Genomic DNA, 16047 nt, shown 5'->3' on the forward strand with positions numbered 1-16047 from the left:
CGTGAGTCCTCTAGCGACGTAAGCATGCAGCTGTATGTGGCACTTACGGTACCACAGAGATCAAAAATGTGTAAGATAAGGAGGGGGAAATTGCAGTACCATTGCCGATGTTTCTATGCCATTGCAACGGCAACTCTCCCCCTTTGCAGTTAATTGGATTGACCTCATATGCTCATATTCTGCACAGAAGGAGAACTTAAAATTGCTTACTTGGACTAGTAAAAGTATATGGAATCAAGTGGTAATTGGTGGTGGTTTTTTTTTTTTTTTTTTTTTTCTTTTAATTTAGGAACTGAAATTATAAGACGAACACTAAAGATTCCTGCTATGACCATAGCAAAGAATGCTGGTGTTGAAGGATCACTGATAGTTGAGAAAATTCTACAGAGCCCTACTGATATTGGATATGATGCCATGCTTGGGGAATTTGTCAATATGATAGAAAAAGGAATCATAGATCCCACAAAGGTAACGTTTTAATCATTGAGTGTTAATGAGCATACACACTAAACGATATGCTCCCTGAGCGATATCGTCTAGTGTGTCCCTGGCAGAGTGTGCTCAATGTCGTTTATGACATTGAGCACACCCGCTGAAAGATATCATTAACGATATCGTTCAGTGCCGGGCTCTTTCCCCCATTCCCCAACATGCAGCAACTTGACAATATCGTCAGGTTGGCCTGCATGTTTCCCCGATGAACGATAAAGACTAATGACCTGTGGGAACGCGAATCGTTCGTCCACTTTATCGTCCATTTTTTTACCTAAATAATGAACGTTATCGTTCAGTTGTCCACTTTAATCGCCCAGTGTGTACGCACCTTAACTTCTCGCTCATCTAACAGGTGATAAATGATGTTCAGTGGCAAACCTTGCCCTCAAGTGCTTATTGTTCATATGCTTAATGTGACCAGGAAACCTTTATTTCACACAGCGTGCCATCAAATGAGATTTTTTTTTTTTTTAATTATACTTTATTTTGTTTGCTATAAAAAAAAAACACACCCAAAATCTTCCCATGCGATCCTGTCTAAGCGAAAGAAGTAGACTAGCTACTTCTGTCTGTAAGCTTGTGTACTTGGCAAACTTCTGCCTAGTCATGTATTTGATAAATTGGGGGTACAAAAAACAAGGGGGTTTTCTCACTGTTTCCATTACCAGAACTAGGCTTGACCAGTCAGGACTAGTGAGCCCATACAGTAGAGACTTGCAAGTTTCCACCAGCCTTAGAGCATTTGGCACAAGGGTTCTAAGGCTCATCTTCATATCCCATCAGCTTTGGGTACAGTGGTAATGGTTAACCTGTTAAACATTGTTTATAAGATTATCGAAAGATGCTAGCTGGCCCTTGATGCCTGGGCATACTGGCACTTGTTCTCAAAGTGCCACCATTCCCTGGCAGCTTTGTTATGGCTAGTAGTAAACCTGTAAAAGAAAAATGTATTTAGGCAGTGAGTGAACAATCAGTTCTTGAAGATAGGTTTGAAGCAGGAAAAATGGGCAAACTTAAGGATCTGAGTGACTGAGACAAGGACCATGTTGTGATGGCTAGACTGGGTCAGAGGATCTCTAAAACAGCAGATCTTGTGGGGGTGTTCCCAGTAAGCAGTGGTTTGTACTTAAAAAAACGTGGTCCAAGGAAGGATAACTGGTGACAGGGTCATGGACGCAAAAGGCTCATTGATGCGCGTGGGGAGTAAAGGCTAGCCCGTCTGGTACTATCCCATAGCAGAGCTACTGTAGCACAAATTGCTGAAAAAGGTAATGTTGGCTAAAATAGAAAGTCCCGTGCTGACTGGCCTCTGTCCACCACAGAAATAGCCTACAATGAGCAGAACTGGTCCTTGGAGGAATGGAACAAGACGGCTTGGTCTAATGAATCACTTTTTTTATGTCATGAGGATGACCGGGTGTGTGTGCATTGGTTTCCTGGGAAAGAGAAGGCACCAGGATGCACTGTGGGAAGAAGACAAGCTGGCAGAGGCAGTGTAATGCTCTGGCCAATGTTCTGCTGGGAAGCCCTGGGCCCTGGCATTCATGTGAATGTTTTGACACCTACCAACTACCTAAACATTGCTGCAGACGAAGTACACCCCCTCATGGCAACAGTGTTCCCTAATTGAAATAGACTTTCAGCTGGATAATGCGCCCTGCCTCACTGCAAAAATTGTTCACAATATTAGACAAGTGGTTTAATGTTATAGCTGATTTGTGTGTGTCCCAAAGTCCAGGGGAAGATCCCTATTGCTATTGACACTAGAGCTGGTTGAACTCAGGAGGGGGGCCTGCATGTTTTTTCTGCAGACCCCACACTCGGGGTAAACAGGCCTCATACCAACTGGTCCAGGATGGTCAATTCTACTGCTGGTAATATAAAAATTGTGGGGGGGGGGGTGTCTCAGTCTGTCCTTCCAACAGCGAGATGGCTACACTAGGAACTAAATTGCTGTCTAGCTAGTCTGTTTTGCCACTGCGGTCTGTGTAGTTAAATCTAGTGCCCATTGCAGTTATATTTTATACTCTGCCTTGTATGTAACTTGTGCTAGCTGTCTGTGTTTTATTTTTTTCTCTCTCTACTGTCAGCTTATACCTTTCCCTTTCACAATACCCCTGGGATACTGGTGTATAAGGGGGTTCACGGTACTTCACATCTACCTGTATTTATGAAGGCTGTCGCATACTGCGTGTGTTGCATGCTGTTTAGTGCCATATCGTGTGTTATACTGTCCTTACAGCTATGTCTAGCAAAGGCAAGGGTAACAAGCAGGCTGCTGCTCCTATACTGGTCTCTTGCAGGTTCTGTTCAGCAGGATTAACCCAGGAGGATTTAATTCAAGATGGTCTATGTGCAACTTGTTATACTGCCCCAGGCCAGTCAGCCCCTGCTCAGGAACCCCCCTGGGCTTCCTTTTCACAGATGTTTGCAAAAATTGCGGATCGCCTAGTAGTCCCTGCGATAGCTCCCCCTATGGGCTTGCCATAACTGGTACACTCACCGATACCAGTAACTGCTATACCTCCTCCATGGGTTGACATGCTCTCTACTTCAGTGCAGAGTCTAGCCGCTACTTCTACAGCATTTCAATAAATGTTCCAAAGTGAGAGGCCCCAGTAAAACTACTAAACGTGCTGTATTCTCCTCAGTCCACACAGTTCTCTGATTCTGAGGGTATAGTCTGGGGAGGCAGAAGATGCAGATCTCTCACTCAGTCCCCCTCAGGGGGGAGGAGGAGCTTCAGTTTAAAGTGAATCTACCTGCACTAGTGAGGACTGTCAAATCATTTCTTTATAGATGCAGAGCTCATTCCTAAGGCAAAAGATCCACTCTTTAAGCGACAAGTGGTTTTGGTGGAATTACCTCATTCTGATAAGCTTTCTGAACTCATGAGCGAGACATGGAATATGCCAAATAAAAAGTTCCAACTGCCAAAATGTCTGGTTTCTTTTTATCCTATTCCAGCAGCTGATTGCGCTAAATGGGATGTGGATTCCCACGTGCCACGTCTAGTTAAAAGCTCTACTTTACCTATTCCTACAGCATCCTCCTTAAAGGAGTCGACAGAAGGATTGAAGCTTTCCTCAAATCTGTGTATTCTCTTACAGGAGCTATTACTCGTCCAGACATGGCTACTGCCTGGGTGGCCAAAGCCATTGAGAGCTGGGCAGATGCTCTAGAGAACTAATTTCCCTCTGAGGCTTCTTGGGAAAAGCCGTCCTATATCTCGCACATCAGGGATGCAGCCTCCTATTTAGGAGAAGCGGCTTTGGATACTGGTCTCCTAGCTTCCAAGGCATTTACTACTTCAGTGGTAGCCCGCCGTATCATTTGGCTTCGTTCATGGAAGGCTGACACGGACTCCTAAGAAGGCCTTGGAATCACTGCCTTACACTGGGGAGATCCTGTTTGGCCCAGAGTTGGACAAGATTGTGGCTACCTTGGCAGTTTCTAAGACAGCTTTCCTGCCCTCAGCATCTACACCAAGGCATCGGAAGTCTTCCTTTAGGTCCTATTAGTCCAGGTAAAAGCTAAAGGTCAGTCCTTTCCACTGCAGTCGGCTTCCACAAAGGCCTCTAAGCCCAGGACCAAGCAGGCCTGGGCTACTAGATGTCCAGCTGCCAAATCAGAGGACAAGCCTTCAGTCTGACGGAAGACCTCCCCCTGGGGGATCCCAGGGTGGGAGTCCAACTACTTCAGTTCACCCAGTTCTGGTGTCAGATCACCACAGACGCCTGGGTACGAGAAGTAGTTTCTCACGGGACGCCCTCTCACAGCCACCCAGCAGTTTCTACACAGGCCCTCCATCAGACCAGAGCAAAGCCCTGCTCCTCCAGATGGCCATTCAGTCCTCTTCACTCAGGGGTGATAATTCCGGTCCCGTTACAGCGAGGGACCGGTTATTATTCTACCCTTTTCTTGGTTCAGAAGTCCAATGGGTCTCCTCTGCCTACCCTCACTCTCAAGTCTCTGAACAAGTTTATCAGAGAGACCAGGTTTTGTATGGAAACACTCTGCTCTATTGTCCTATCTATGGAACCTGGGGACTTCATGGTGTAGCTGGACATTCAGGACACTTACCTTAAATGTACCTATAGCGCCCTCTCATCAACGATATCTCCGGTTTACTGTCCTACAGCAACATTTAAAATTTTAAGCCTTGCCTTTTGGGCTTTCTACAGCTCCGTGGGTCTTTTCCAATATTATGGCGGCCCATCTTCGTCATCAGGGGGTCAGACTACTCCCATACTTGCAGGACATCTTGCTGTTAGCACACTCTGCAGAGGTCCTTTACCGCCATCTTCAGACAACCATGGCCTTTCTACAAAAACACGACTGGTTGATCAACTGCAAGTCTTCCCTGACCCCTTCTCAAAGGATGGTACATCTGGGAGCCTTCTGGATTCTAAAGTTCAGAAAATCTTCCTGACAGTAGACAAAATCTCCGCACTGCAGCAACGAGTGCGCAGGTTACTCCAGTCGCTGAGTGTCCATTCACTGAGTAATGCAAACCTTGGGGTCCATGGTATCCACCTTCGACATGGTGGAGCTCGCTCAGTTCCACTCCAGGCCCCTACAACACCTAATCCTCTCCAGGTGGAATGGGTTGCCCCATTTGATCAGATCCCAAATGGTGGTCCTCTCCGGAAATTCGTCTATCCCTCTTCTAGTAGTTACAGACCTCCCACTTAAACAAGGGTTGCCCCTTCTGGATCCTGGATTGGGTGCTCCTCCCCACGGATGCAAGCCTCCGCTGGTGGGTCGCAGCACTCCTTCCAGGGTCATTGGACTACCCAATCAATGTCCTGGAGCTCCGAGCCATCTGCAGAGCCCTCACTCTGGCTCAGGACATACTTCAGGGCAGGCCAGTAAAAGTACAGTCCAACAATGCCACGGCGGTGGCCTACCTCAATCACCAAGGAGGCACTTGCTGTTTGGGCGGCTATGGCTTAAGTGGCACGCAATCTCACGTGGGCCAGACGTAGTCTCCTGGCCATCTCCGCGGTGTTCATCCTAGGGATTCTCACTTGGGAAACTAATTTCGTGCACGCTGGGGAGTGGTCTCTACACCCAAAGGTCTTTCAGCTCCTGGTGGACAAATGGGGTCTACCGGACGTGGACCTCATGGCCTCGCGACACAACCACAAGCTTCCAGTTTATGGGTCCAGGACAAAGGACCCCGAAGCAGCCTTCGTGTACCCCTTGTCAGTGAAGTGGACCTTTCCACTGCTCCATCTAGCGTCTCAAAGTGCACGTCTCTACTCTGTCCATCTGGTTCCAGAGCAGAATTGCTCCACTGCTGGTTGTTCACACCTTTCTGCTGGGTATCCTCAGTCTACAACCTTCCTTTGTTCCTCCTGTGGATCTGTGGGATTTGTTAGTGGTTCTCCATGCACTTCAGGGGCCTCAGTTTAACCCCTGGACTCAGACCTCAAATGGCTCACTGCTAAGACTTTTTCTGCTGGTGAGGGTGTCAGATTTGGGGGCACTCTCCATTTCTGAAGTTTCATCAGGGCTGTTCTCTGAACTCGCCCTTGCTTCCTTCCCAAGGTTGTCTCGTTTCCTCATTTAATGAGGAAATTGTAGTTCCGGCCTTTCAATCACAAGACCTCTCGGCAGGTGAGGCCTCCTTTTTAGATGTGGTCTGTGCTCTGAGGCTCTACATGTACCGTACTGGTTCCATCAGGAAAACTGATTCCCTCTTTGTCCTATATGGATTCCACAAGAAGGGCTGGCCAACTAACAAACACTCTGGCCAGATAGCTTCGCATGACTATTTCACAGGCTTGCACGCAAGCTGGTCTTCCAGTGCCGGATACAGTATCTGCTCATTCTACTCGCTCTGTGGGTCCCTCATAGGCAGCCCGCCGTGGCACATCTGCTGAACAACTATGCAAGGCGGCCACGTGGTCTTCTGTCAACACCATTCTAAGGTTCTATGCCTTTGATATCTTTGCCTCTCGGGATGTTTCCTTTGGCCGTCGGATTCTCCTCTCCGTCCTTGAACAACTGCTTTGGGACATCCCCATTGTCTTCCCTGTGTAGCCCTATGGACCCTGAAGAAAGAGTTATGGTAGACTTGCCTTTTGTTAACTTTCTTTCGAAGTCCACAGGGCGTCTGCCCTGATGCACCTGGCTTCTGGGTTTGTTCTCTTGGTCACCAGTTTCCTTCTTTATTGTGAGTGTGATTCTTAAGTGTACCAGTCTTCCTTCTCTCCTATCTTGCTCCTGCCTTGGGCTTGTTGACAAAACTGAATTGCCTCAGGCTGTGGGTGGGGTATAGGGGTGGAAGGACCGTAGCATCCTGGGACAGAAAAGCTTTAACTGTTGGTGTCCAGTCCTCCTAGCCACCACCTATACCCCATGGTCTCCCCTGTGGAAAACACTGCACGTTTTGGGACACATCAGGTCCAAGTCGAACACAGATACAAGTGTTGCACATCAAATTAATCAGCACAGTCTCCTGATACGTTCTTGTTGCATCGCATTCGGACTTAAATGCATTTTTTGGCAAAAAAGATGCCCGGCGCTAGCAGTGTGTAACTGGACCAGGTGTGCCAAGAGGGGCTGCTTGGGTTTGGTGCGACTGCAGCAAAGACAAGTGAGCACACATGTGTAAACCAAGGTCAATAGCTCTACTATATAGATTTTGTTGCAATTAAATATTCTAATACTTTTGTATTGCCCCGTATTCCGATTATCAACCTGCAGAATTTGGTAACCACAGCCTAAATTCCAATTAAAATGTTCTGATGTCAGACCGTATTGTGGTGACTTTGAACATTGTTTCTAAAGGCAAAAGAGCCGATTAAATAAATACCAATATAGGGGGCGATTCAATTCATCAAGAATTGCATAGGGCCGGGAAGTTCCCGAAGCTATTCAATTCAGTGTGCTGCTTAGTCTGACTGTTACAAGTTAAGTCTGAGAATGCCGGTTCTCACGTGTTTAGTCACGAGAACCGGCATTCTCCAACTAAAGTGCCGGCCGCGAGGCTGTTAGAGGCACACTACGATAGGAAATGGCCTCGCATCTGGCACTTTAGTCGGATTTCACTTAGTCGCCCTAACAGCGTGCTGAATTGAATAGCTCCCTCCTGATGTGATCAACGATGCTCTGGATTGCACGGTCTACAATGTATCTCTTAAATGTTGTGGTTGGTGACAGATAAAATAAATATATTTATAGTGTACATAAAACTGTGTGCTTGAAGGTCATGTGTCAGCCACAAAAACAGAATTTAGCCTCCAGCGCTAATGGTGATGGTCAACAGTGATATCAGAAATATATTGTTGAAAAAAAAAAAAAAAAAATTAAGCATCAAAGTAGTGCCTGGTCTGTTAGTAGTTTAATTAGTGGTTTTGTGGCTGCTGAATAAGAAACAATTTATGCTAACTAATTCTTGAATTATACCCTTTAAAAAAAAATGCCACTTAAATATGTTTAAAAGTTAATATAGTTGAAACCAGATACATTTATTTAGCTAGATATATTGTCGCTCTTTCTACTTCAGGGTCCATAGGGGGTCCACAGGGTTGACCTTGGGGTATAGGTTGGGAACCAAATCCGGGCACCACGCAGTTAAAGCTTTTAGCTCCCAGGATGCACTGGGTCCACTCTCCCTATAACCCCACCCCCAAGCCAGAGGCACCTCAGTTTAAGTTGGTGCCCGGCCGGAGTCGGGTCACTGTTAGCGCAGGGGGAGCTGATTAGCAGCCCCTAAGCTTATTTAATTTTTTTAGGGACAAAGTTTTTTCCATGGACTTTGGACTCTTCAGAGCGGCAGCGTCGGACTGTCCATAGGACGTCTAAGCTGCCGCTCCGTCACCCCGCTGGCGCTGAGACGCCAGTACAGATCTGGGGATCTCAGCGGGACCCCAGAGTCTGTACTAGCCGGACTCTGCGGGCGCCCAGGACTGCTGCCGGATCCACGGGGAGCAGGTAAGGTCGCGGATCACCGCTTGCGGTGATCCGCGCATTTCAAATGCAGTCCTGTGCCTCCGGTCTCAGGGGACAGACCGGAGGCGCCGGCAGTGGCGGCGGGCCCCCCATACCCCGTGTGTCCACTAGACCACCAGGGACTTAACGATCGGTGCAGGGAGCCGGCGTCCCGGGGGTTAATAGCCGGCCAGGGGAGGCAGCCTTCCCTGTTACAGCGGCTCCTCCCCTCAGCTCAGCGCGCCTTTCAGTATCCATAGTCTGGCGTCGCTGAGCTGCTTCCTCCGCGGGCCACGCTTCTTCTGAGGTCTCCAGCGGCCATTTCTCTGTGGTGCAGCAGCAGAGCTCCGGAGATGGCAGTGAGCCCAGTCCCCCTGCGTACCTCACCATCAGGTCAGTGTACACAGCGCTGTAGCCTTCCCAGACACTGAATCTGGGCAGTTGAATGCAGTGTAATAGTGCAGTATATTATGTGACATGTTTATGTATATATGTATATATGTATATATCTGCATTGTATGTGACTTATGCTAGTGCTGACTGTCTGTACTTTATTCTCTCACCTGTCAGTGTATATCTATCCCTTTTCTTTATCTGCCCTAATACAGCTGTACTTAGGGTGGTTCTGAGACCTCACATTTATATACTTGTTAATATTTGTGTGGTTTGTCACATACTGTTGCGTGCTGCACGTTGCCATATTTTAGATGGAACTGTGTGTTGCATACGCTGAAAATGGGTCCCTGCAGCTAATTTTTGGCATCAGTCAGGACCTGTATAGCACTGCTTAATATTTCCGCCAAGATTGGTCAGATATGTCTGACCAGGAGATAGAGCGTTATACTGCACCCATTTTTACTATCCTGCAAGTCATGTGCTGCAGGTGTTAGTGCGGAGGATTTGACTCATAAAGGGTTCTGTATGTGGCGTCATCTGGTGCTGGCCTCTTTCACGACCCCCTTGGGCGGTTTGTTTTCTCGGGATCCTCTCAATTGCGGATCGCCGGGCGGGCCCCATTGTTGTACCTCACTTGGGGTTACTTCACCATACTGCCCTTTTCATCTCAGGGTATCTCGCAGCTTCTTGCACTCTTCCCCTGTGACACAGACTACCGCTCCCTGCAGGGGTTTTTCGCAGTATATGAATTCCCCCTGGTGCCACAATAGTCTGTCATTCCCCTTGCAGGGATTACCACAACAGCCACCCTGGGTGGATGTCGTTTTCTACGAAATGCTAATTGGCGTGGTTGACGCCCTGTGGTTACTTCCCAGTTGGCTCTGCCGTGAACTGGGTACTGTTCGGGGCTCTTTCCCTCTTACACGGGGGGAAGCCTATTTCAGGTATTATTATCCCTGCTTTAGGGCTGGTAGCAGGTCCATTCTGGTTAGAGTGAATGTTGACCTGCACCTGTATCATACACCCTCAGTATTGCGTGCCTTCGGGTTCCCTGTTGCTGACTAGCGGGTGGATCGCATAGCGGGACTCTGGCTGTTGCCAGATAGGAGGTGTTACAACAGTGTTTGGCCTCCTGTCCCAAATTCCCTGAGGGTCATCACGAGCCCCTCCTGGGGTGGATGGGCGTGTTACTCGTCTGATTACAGACGTTACTACGCCTCCCATTCCTGCGTGGTCGGATTCTTCGGATCCGTAGGTGGTAACTCTGCCTGAAATCAGTATACTTGCTTTCAGGAGTTGTTACCCATCCTACCATGGCTATAGCATGGTTGGTTAATACTATTGCATATTGGGTTGATGCATTTGTAACGTTTTTTCCCCTCCAACACGTCGGGGGTTCAAATGTATTTGGTCGCTCACGTAATATATGCTGTTGTCATAGGTGGAAATGCCTATATTGGATACCAGTCTCCTAACTTTCAGAGTTCCGGCTGCGACTGTATCCTCCGTAATACCCTATGGCTGCGCTCTGGGAATGCAGAGGTGCAGATACCATCTTTAGGGTTGATATTGTTTGGTCCTGACCTTGACAAGATTGTAGTAACATTGGCAGTATTACTAACGACAAGTTTACCGCTTTCAGCTATGCCCACTACAAGGCCTCAGACTAAGTCTGTTAAGTCTTTTTTGTCCTCTGGGTCAGCCTAAAGGTCTGTTTCTTCGTAGACTGTCGGCATCTACAAGGGCCGACATATCCAGTACCGAGCAGGCCTGGACTGCCAGCCGATCCTGCTTCTGAACCTACGGATATCTCTTCAGCCTGACGGGACAGGCCTACAACTGGGAGATACCGATTTTCTCAGTTCGCCCGGTATTAGTGTCAGGTTGCCGCGGCTACGTGGGTAGGAGGGTACGCCCTCTTTACAAGGGCCTTACAGATCCAGAAAGCTATGCAGTTGTTGCGGTAAGCGGAGCTAATTAGGCCATCCCCACTATCTCAGTGAGGGACTGGTTGTTCTGTTTTCTTTCTGGTGCGGTGGCTGAATGGTCCTCTTTGGCCTATTCTCTGTCTCAATTCCCTGATCCAGTTCCTAAAGCTACCTGGGCTCAGGAGGAATTCCCTATGCTCCATCATACGATGTTTGGAACCTGGGGACTTTATGGTATCACTGGATATACAGGACGCGTGCCTACGGGTACTTACAGAGACCTTTCCTCAGCATGGGCTGAGGTTTGCTGTATCACAGCAACACTTACAATTTTTCGGGCTCTGCCTGTTGGGACTGTCCTCAGTCCCACAGGGGTTTACCAGCGTTTTGGATTTTCTGACAGTTCTTCTGTTCAGTATATTCCAATGCTCCTGTACCTGGACGGCCTCCTGCTCTTAGCGGGATCACCGGGGTACTTTACGGCCAGGTCAGGATGACTGTGGCTTCTTCAGGGTGCAGACGTTTAATCAACGGGGAAAAAGTCCTCCCTGCATCCCTCTCTGGGTATTCTTCATCTAGGATCCCTGCTGGATTCTCAGAATCTGAGAATTCTTCTGGCGTAAGACGGAATCTCCTCTCTTCCATTAGGAGTACATGGTTGTCTGCGCAGTCGACAGATGTCTTTACACTCTGGGATGCATGGTGGAATGGGCTCAGTTCCATTCCAGGCCTTTCCATAATTGGCTCATCTCCAGATGGAACGAGTTTTTTCTGTCGGATAACTGTTCAAACGATGATGCTCTCTCCGGAGGCAAGTCGGTCCCTGTCCGGGTGGCTATGGCCATCTCGTCCAGGGTTTTCTTTGCTATGGACAGTGTCTGGATCGAATCCTTTTCAGTGCAGTTGGACGTCTGTCGATTCCACCCTGTCAATTAACTTACTCTGGCATAACTCTTGTTTCCCGGTGAACCTGAAAAGGTTCAGTCCGACAGGGTCAGGACAGTGGCTTCCTTTTTAGCAACACTGTTCGTTGGGTGGCAATGACAGGTATGTCACATATTCGGACATAGTCCGAGGGTCTCCTCCCGACCATCTCGGCAGCGTTCATTTCAGGAGCTCTCCATTGGGAAGCGGGAGTCCTCAGCCGTCACGACGTGCATCCCGGGGACTAGTCTCTTCCCCAAGAGAGGTTTCATCTCCTGGTGAGCAGGGGGGGCCCCCCTGAGGTGACCCTCATGGCCTTCTGATTTTATCACACTATGGTGTTACAGTCCAGCTCTGGGGATTCTGAAGCAACCTTCAGCGACTCTTTGTCGGTGAAGTGGTCCTTCCACTTTGTGTACCTGTGTTCTCCGGTCTCCCTTCTTCCTCGAGGTCTTTGGAAGTGTTTTCAATCGAGACGGAGATGCTTTCCTGCTGGTGGCTCCTGATTGCCCCAGATGTCAGGGGTACTTGGATCTTCGGAGTCTCTACATCGATACTCCATCCCTGATGCTTCACTGCCCGGACCTGTTGTCTCAGGGTCCTTGGTTTTGCCTTGGACCTGGGTCGTTTGTCTTTGACTGTGTCCTTACAGTGGTCTTACGGCTTCCCTGGCTTTGTCATCGTTGGAATGATTAGAGCACATGGATCAGCTTTTGCTGGGACCTACCACAAACTGTGGCAGCCATAAATCTTATGGTATTGTACCTGTCGATACAATCCTCCGGTGTCCAGGATTTCCAGATATTCTGGCATTCCTTCCGGCTGGCTTGGGTTTCACACTTGGCCTGGTCTTCCTGACAGTGCGGATCTCTACACTGTCAGTATGGTTAAGATATGGAATTGCTCCACTCTGGTATCCAGTTCATCCTTTGGAGTGTTTTCTTGATTATGCCTCCATTTGTCCTCCCTAGGGACTCCTTGGGAGTAAGTAGTGGTTCTTCGTTACCTCCGGGGACAGTCAATGGAACCGCTGGTTGTGATAGCCATTACATGGTCTATTGCTTAGGCTCTCTCTTTCTCTCAGGGTGTTTATATCAACCAGGAGAGTGTCTGAATTGGGAGCGTTCTCATGTGGCTCCCTCTTCTGGAGGGCATCATGTCAGGGTGGGAGTTGCTCTCGCCCTGTGTTTCTTCTTAGTGGTTTTCAGGTTCCATATTATTCTGGAACTTATGGTACGGCCATTCTGTCCCCAGTCCTCTCGGCTGGTGTGGTCTCATTGACTGTGGTCTGGCCTCTTTGGATTTATGTGATCCGTTCAGGTTCCTTACGGAAATCGGACTCCTTATTGGTGGTCTGAGATTTCTGGTTTTCACAGGAAAGGATGGCCGGCCTATAACCAAATGTTGGCTGGATGGCCTCGTAGGTCTTCCTCAGGGGCCTACCCATGGGTAGGTCTTCCTGTTGTTGATGCTTGTTTTTTCTCGGGCCATGTGACCCTCGTGTGCGGCTCGCTGTGGCGCCTCGGCTGTTTTGCCTTACTAGGTGGCCACGTGGTCTTCTGTCCACACCTTTTTAAGGTTCTAGGCATTGGTTTCCTTTGCCTCTCAGGATGCTTCCTTTTTGGCGACTGATTCTCCTCTCAGCACAGGAGCGTCCCCACCCTTGGTTGAACTGCTTTGGGACATCCCCAAGGTCAACCCTGTGGACCCCCTATGGACCCTGAAGTAGAAAACAAGAGATATGGTAAGAACTTACCTTTGTTATCTCTGTTTCTACGAAGTCCATAGGGTCCACAGGGCGCCCGCCCTGACGCACCTGGCTTCATATGGGCTGTGTGGCTGGTCACCGGTTTTCCGTCTCCCATTTCGGTGAGTATGGTTATTGAGTGTTCCAGTTTTCTCTCTCTTTTTCTCTCCTCCTCCGGCCTTTGGCTACTTACAAACTGAGGTGCCTCTGGCTTGGGGGTGGGGTTATAGGGAGAGTGGACCCAGTGCATCCTGGGAGCTAAAAGCTTTAACTGCGTGGTGCCCGGATTTGGTTCCCAACCTATACCCCAAGGTCAACCCTGTGGACCCTATGGACTTCGTAGAAACAGAGATAACAAAGGTAAGTTCTTACCATATCTCTTGTTTTGCCACCATTGATAAGCCATACTTTTCACTAAGTATCCTGGCATGTCATGTACTTATCCTGAAGGTAATAGCTTGTGTGGTTTTGTTTTTTTTAATAAATTTTAATTCGTGATTTTATTTTATAGGTGGTAAGGACTGCTTTAATGGATGCAGCAGGAGTAGCTTCACTTCTAGCAACAGCAGAAGCTGTAGTGACTGAAATTCCAAAGGAAGAGAAGGAACCTGGCATGGGTGGTATGGGTGGAATGGGGGGCATGGGTGGAATGGGAGGAGGAATGTTCTAATGAACATTTGTACAAAGAACTAGCTGCAATTCTCACTGCGATTGTGCACCACAGACCATTCTTCAGAAGTCAAGGAGACTACGCGGTCAGTGCCATGTGTACGAAAGAAAAATGGATGTCTGAGATTATGTAATGGTTCACTGGTTTCGTCATTCATGCCATTTTACATAATTTATTTTGTACTTAATCAGATACCTCTGCACATTCCTTAGAATTTGGTGCCTGTGCTGCTCATGGCATTTGACAATATTGTTGGAAGAATATTTTTTACTAAAGTTTCAACAGTGATACTTTATTTGGCTATGACTATAGCTACTATTCAACATTAGACTTGATATGTATGTCTGTTATGCTGTTGAAATAATACTGATCTCTGACAAGCTGTAATATAACCCCATGAAAGATGAACACCATGAGATGTATTGCTTGCATTTGTAATCTTTCAAAATAAAACATTTTGGTACATATTTGGTTAAACTTGCATTTTATTTTTTGTAAAATTCCTGAATGGCTAATCTCTTGAACTTCCTTGAAATTAGCAATATAGACTTGAGTAATGCCTTTTTGATTTATATGAAGGCTCAAATGATAACTCCTTTTCGTTGCAAGGGATCTCCATAGAGTTCCAACATAGGGCGCATTCCCTGGATTTGAAAAAAGTTCAGATAGACAGACACCAGCTGTGTCATCAAGGTGCTAGATGTATTATCGCATCTAGCGTCAGGATGAAATAAGCATGAAACAATCTTACCTTTTTATTCACACCAGTGCTCTGCCAGATCCCAACACCCCCACCTCGCTTCCGGGGCTGAGCAAGCTGACATCACAGATCACGTGACCACCGGACAGGGTGGGAGTGAGGTGGGGGGGGGGGGGGGCTGGGTCCAGTCTCCATAGTTACAAATTGACACAATCACCAACAAACTGCTGCAGGTACAAGTATGTACATAAGTAATACAATGTAGCAGGATACATAGCATATTAAACATTGCAATTTACAGGATTACTGAAGAAAATAAACTTATAGCATAATGCTAAGCACATTGAAACCACACTTCAAGGGAGCAAACAAAGTTGAACACGTCAGTAATACTGAATGAAAACTTCATGCAATCAACTGCCATAGAGTGTGCAATATACATAATACACCTGGGAACAAGCACTAATACGTATTACACCTGAGGACAAGCACATGAATAGCACCTGCATTGATATAGGGCTCTCTCAGCACAAAAGGTGATAAAACTGGGATTATAAAGGCAATAGAACATTTACAGATTATCATAAGAGCAAGCATATATATGTATTACACCTGAGGTCAAGCGTGTGAATAGCCCCTGCATTAATATAGGGCTGTTTAAGGACAAAATATGATAGAAATTACATTATAAAGGCAGTAGAAATAGTTTACCAATTATCATCATAACCCACAATAGCTACATAGCAACCTTGCACAATGGTAGCATACAGGTATAGTAATTTTCATACCAGATTCCGTAAAATGCTAGCATACAAGTATATTATCTCAGGGTCCACAGGGATACCATGGGGATAATTTGGTTTGAGTGATCCAGGCACCAAACAGTTAAGCTTTCAACTCCCAGAATGCCCCAGGTCATTCTCCAAATATACCCTGGCCATAGGCATTCAGTTGTTCGTTTGGGACAGGACTGCTCAGGCAGTCCTAACCTTTTTTTGTATGTTTTATTTCTCTGTTTTTGAGTTAGCAGCTTCTTCCCTGACCCAGTCGCAGATCCATTAAAGGTTTTCCTGCTCCTCCCCCTCTATACCTCCCCCAGGTCAGTCTAAAATTTGTACCCTGTTAGCTGGACCTATGCTCCATTGAGGCACAGTGAAAGCACTTTTCAAGGAACTTCATTTGAGGAACAGACAGGCAGCCTGCTTCCCCTGCCTGTCTGCACTGCTGGGGAGACCTCACTGCCTGC

At 47.4% G+C, this 16047-nt stretch overlaps 1 protein-coding gene across 1 annotated transcript in view; it reads left to right on the forward strand.

Annotated features, from left to right (window-relative positions):
• HSPD1 (heat shock protein family D (Hsp60) member 1) overlaps positions 1-14568 on the forward strand; it is a 58631-nt gene extending 44063 nt beyond the window's left edge. Inside the window, exons 11-12 of the mRNA XM_088451039.1 lie at positions 290-468; positions 13943-14568. Coding sequence (XP_088307165.1) covers positions 290-468; positions 13943-14101 — 338 coding nt within the window. The 3' untranslated portion in view covers positions 14102-14568. The remainder of the gene's footprint in view (positions 1-289; positions 469-13942) is intronic.
• Positions 14569-16047: the final 1479 nt, after the last annotated feature.

Source organism: Taudactylus pleione, unplaced genomic scaffold, assembly GCF_031769625.1.
Source record: "Taudactylus pleione unplaced genomic scaffold, aTauple2 ptg000536l, whole genome shotgun sequence".
NCBI lineage: Eukaryota > Metazoa > Chordata > Amphibia > Anura > Myobatrachidae > Taudactylus > Taudactylus pleione.